Source organism: Arachis ipaensis, chromosome B02 (genome assembly GCF_000816755.2).
Source record: "Arachis ipaensis cultivar K30076 chromosome B02, Araip1.1, whole genome shotgun sequence".
Lineage (NCBI taxonomy): Eukaryota > Viridiplantae > Streptophyta > Magnoliopsida > Fabales > Fabaceae > Arachis > Arachis ipaensis.
The window spans coordinates 30516626-30521416 of NC_029786.2; the positions used below are offsets into that span (position 1 = coordinate 30516626).

General features: G+C 33.3%; 1 protein-coding gene across 1 annotated transcript; it reads left to right on the forward strand.

The window, feature by feature from the left end:
* Positions 2740–4100, forward strand: LOC107627132 (uncharacterized protein At2g29880-like). Its single transcript, XM_021113368.1, has 3 exons — positions 2740–2869; positions 2964–3322; positions 3401–4100. The coding sequence occupies exons 2-3, from the start codon at positions 2972–2974 to the stop codon at positions 3914–3916; spliced, it is 867 nt and encodes a 288-aa protein (XP_020969027.1). The 5' UTR covers positions 2740–2869; positions 2964–2971; the 3' UTR covers positions 3917–4100.

Consider the following 4791-nt stretch of genomic DNA (forward strand, 5'->3'; position numbering starts at 1 on the left):
ACATAAGTTAACATTACATTACTTAACAAGTTACAAATTAAAAAATTTCCAAGAGAAGAACAAAACACTAAATATAGAAAGGAAAACACGCCTGAGAAGCTGCGAATAATAAATAAAAATTGAATGTTACTAATAATAATAAATTAAAGAATAAACATATGGGTGACGGATACTTAGTTCTTGAAGACCAGACAGCCACTTCAAATTTCTCGAAGCAATAGTTCAGAAACTCCAAATAAAAGGGCCTCTTGAATACTGAAAATGAAATTTATTAATTATTAGAAAGTAAGGAATAGATATAGTAATTAACATTATTAACTACTACCAAGATTAGTAAGCTTTCCCATTTAGTAATGTGAATGGACATTATTATGTGTGTCTTTGTTACATATGCATAACTAAGTCACTCATATTTCTGATGAACACTTTTAAATTGAAAATTGATTGCATTGTTGCTTGTATAAATCCATTCCTTATTTGTTAGGTTTCATTAACGTTCATGTGGAGTCTGTTCCACTTCAGCTTAATTGTTTCGAAAATTTCTTTTTGGCTATTCATAATCTTCAATTGGTTGCTTCTTCTAATTTATTTGTCAATTGTTTATGTCATAGGAAGAATTTCTATAAGTATTATTTATACATGTTTGTTTTTTAAATTTTCTTTTTTGTTAGCTTCCTTTTATGTATTGATTTGATTTCTTAATTATATACTTGAATTGCAACCAAGTGTAGTGATCAACTGAATTAACATGAAGACTACAGTTAACTCAAAAACTTAGTGGTAAAAAGCTAATCATTTATTGGTCAAAAAGTAATTACTAGATTATTATACCCAAGAGTGCAACTACATTAGTAGTGTTGAGTCCCTTAGCAACAAAATATGCTTGAAGTTGATCCAAGGTCATTAAAGAACTTGGAAGGTTTTATGTTAAGGTTATATTTGCTGTTAAACTTTTTTCTCCCTTATTGAACTTCCCCACTAGTACCTTCAGCCTTTAATAAACACATATATACATATTTGTATTATGTCCACGCATGTTATTATCATGTTTATGTAGTATATGTACTTATTAATTTTGATGCCTTTAATCAATTCCTTATGACGTAATTAATATAAATATATTTGCGCATACAAATTTGTACGAAAAAATATAAATTTAATAATAAGCAAATAAAGTTTTTTTAGTTTAGGACAAAAATAACATGATTTCTTATGGGTCGGTTAAATTAGTTTATGACAATATTATTAAATACTTTTAGTTGCCAAGTCCACTAAATGTTGGTGCTTATCCAATGCATTGATTAATATTTCATGTGATTAACAATTTTTTATATGTTCACTCTAAACATTATATTCTCATAGATGGATAGCGAGAATATCGAAGATGCGATAGTAGGAGACAAAACGAACGTCATACCTGACTCAGGATTTCAAGTTAATCAATTCTCCTCTGCTGACCTGTATCATCCTAAACAGATACAAATCTTACCTCGTATTAGGGAAGACTTAGAAAAGAGACAACAGATTTGTGTCACATCTCTTTCATGTGTTACGGTGCATACGTTATATTCTTTGGAATTATTATCACAATATAGGCCTAGGCAAATTAATAACAAAAATTTGGAAAGAGAAAATAGGCGTACACAGTTAATGACACAGTTACTGACGTCTGAAAAATGTCGAGATGTCATACGTATGGGCCCTGAAGCATTTAGGCAGTTATGTCAAAAGTTAAGAGAAACTGGTAGAGTAAAGGATTCAATTCGCTCTACCGTTGAAGAGCAAGTCGCTAAATTCCTACATATTATAGGTCATAATGTGAAAACTAGAACCATGTCTTTCTTCTTCCACCGCTCAGGGGAGACAATTAGTCGTCACTTTCACAATGTCCTACATGCTATTCTATCGTTAGAGGGAGAGTTCTTCAAGCAACCATCTGGTGAGGATGTTCCTTATGAAATACATAATAATAGTCGATTTTATCCATTTTTTAAGGTACTAACTCTTTCAATTTAGTTAGTGACATTTATGAAATAGTGTATGAAATAAATACAAAATTGTTATGTTAATATGTCAATATGTTTTTCAAACAAGGACTGCATTGGAGCTATAGATGGAACTCATAGCCGTGTGAAGGTATCAAGGGCGGAAGCCCCTCGTTTTCGGGGAAGAAAAGATCACCCCACACAAAATGTTTTTGCTGCCTGTGGGTTTGATATGAAATTTACTTATGTTTTGTCTGGTTGGGAAGGAACTGCCTCTGACTCAAGAATTTTGAAAGATGCTTTAAGTAGGGAACATCCACTTCGAATACCCGAAGGTCTGTGCTAGTGTTATTTATGAAATTGTCTATATAAACTTAAATTCATAGTCAAAGTATGCAATTCTTTAATTTTTGTATGTAACTGGTGTAGGAAAATACTATTTAGGCGATGCTGGATTTATGCTAAAGCCTGGGATACTGACACCATATAGAGGTGTTCGGTATCACTTGAAAGAGTATTCCGTACGTGAGCTACAAAATCCCAAAGAATTATTCAACCACCGACATTCTTCATTAAGAAATGTCATCGAAAGATGTTTTGGAGTTTTAAAGAAAAGATTCCCAATTATAGCCGGTGACACAGAACCTTATTATTCATTTGAAACTATGTGAGACATTTTTTTGGCATGTTGCATACTGCATAACTTTTTAATGGGTGTCGATGTTGATCAGTCTATAATTGATGCGGTTGATCAAGAATTGCTACAAGAACAAAGCATAGATAGATCACAATCAAATCAACCACGTGATGAGGAATATAGGCATGCATCATTGTTAAGAGATAACATTGCATTCGAAATGTGGAATGTGTATCAATCATTATAGGTGATTATGTTTCTTATATGTGAATATGGATATATATGTATGTATAGTTTTCACTCAGAAGTGTTTGATTGGATTTTTTATGGGATTGTTACAGGTTACATAATGCCGAATAAGGGAAATAAAATAGCAGAAGCCAATCAACCTTCGAAAGATAACTTAAGATGGTCTGATGATATGGATGAAGTTTTGCTAAACGCATTAGCAGAGGAAGCATCGAAAGGTAATAGGCATGATGGCTCGTGGACAACTGAAGCATATGCCAATGTTGTCAAGACTTTGAGCATAGCAATAGGCCCTCACATAACAAAGAATCACATAAAGAATAGAATGAAAACATTAAAAGATCATTTTGCTGAGGCATATGACTTATTTCATCACTTAAGTGGATTTGCATGGAATCCTGTAACTAGAAAGTTTGAAGCTGAAGAGGAAGTGTGGCAAGACTTCATTAAGGTATCTTAAACTTTGCTTTTATTACTTATACTATCGATGAAGTTAGTCAACGAATAATTTCAACACTTGTTTATATAGGAGAAACCACAAGCAGAAAAATGGAGAAAAATGCAAATTAAGCATTATGATACTTTGAAGGAGTTGTTCGGAGCTGATAGAGCTACTGGTAAAGGGGCTGCTACGTCACGAGAAAGGATTCAAGAAATTGATAGAGATCACATTGATTTGAATGACTCATTTGAAAACATTGGATTTTCTGACATAGATGTTAATAGGGGACATGATACCCCAACGTTTTCTGCTAATTTAGATTCACCAAGTGCTCTTCATAGTCAACCAAATCAATTAGGTGGGACTTCGACGTCAAGAGGAACAAAGCGTAAGTCTCCTATGAATGATTTTTTGGAGGCACAATATGAGAAAGTTGCTTTGGGAATTACTGCCATGGCCGATGCTGTCAAAGAGGGTACTTATCTATCTACTAAGCTACATGACGTAGCTCAGAGGCAGGTTGAATCAACTGAGAGACAAGCTTCTGTGGCTGAAAGGCAAGTTTCGGTTGCCGAAAAGCAAGTTTCGTTAATTGAAAGATAAGTTGCAATTGCTGAAAAAGGGTTGGCTATTATGCAACAAAGTAGGCCTTGCCTTTATAGCGAATCAGATGTATGGGATATGTTGACTGACTTGGGTCTGATAGGTTCAGCTCGGATGCAGTGTTATCAGTTTTTATGTGAAAATGAGCAGAAAAAGCGCCAAATTTTTGGGATCCCACCTGAAATGCGATTGGATGCTCTTTTCATTTCATGACAGCTGCTGGTGTTCGCTTGGGAGATATGGTACTTTCTTAAAACATTAACCATTACAGGTATAACTTTTATATGCACCTAATTTCTTCATCATTTGAGGTTATTGCTTTCATTAATTGATTATGGGTTTCTGAGTGTCATATACTATGGGTATATCTTCATGTATGTAAAGAACTCTACCATTTTCTGCTTTATTAATGTTAACCATGGTTGGAAATAAATCACTTTATGTATATATACTTTGAGATTGACTGGTTGTTTAAATAGAAAGATATCGATAAAATAGATTATCATGATCAACTATGATCTTTGAATTAATTTGTCATTATTGTATATGCTCGTGCAGGAATCATAACTTGAAGATGTTTGGGAACAACAAGTACACTGCTTAGTACCAGTAAAAATCGATCCTGTGTTAATAATTTTGACTAGGAGAAACTTTATTTTTTTGAAGTAGATGGGTACAGATGGCTCAAGCTATGTAGAATTGATTTTTTGAAAGTAGGCGATGTCGCTGACCATAAAAAATTACCCTTTTGAAAAGTGTTGTCTGATGATAAAATAGTACTCTCTAGGAGTTATTTTGGTTATTACTTTTTTGGCATTTTGTTATATGTTTATAAAAATTGTATATGATTGTTGGTCGCACGTACTTGGAAAGAA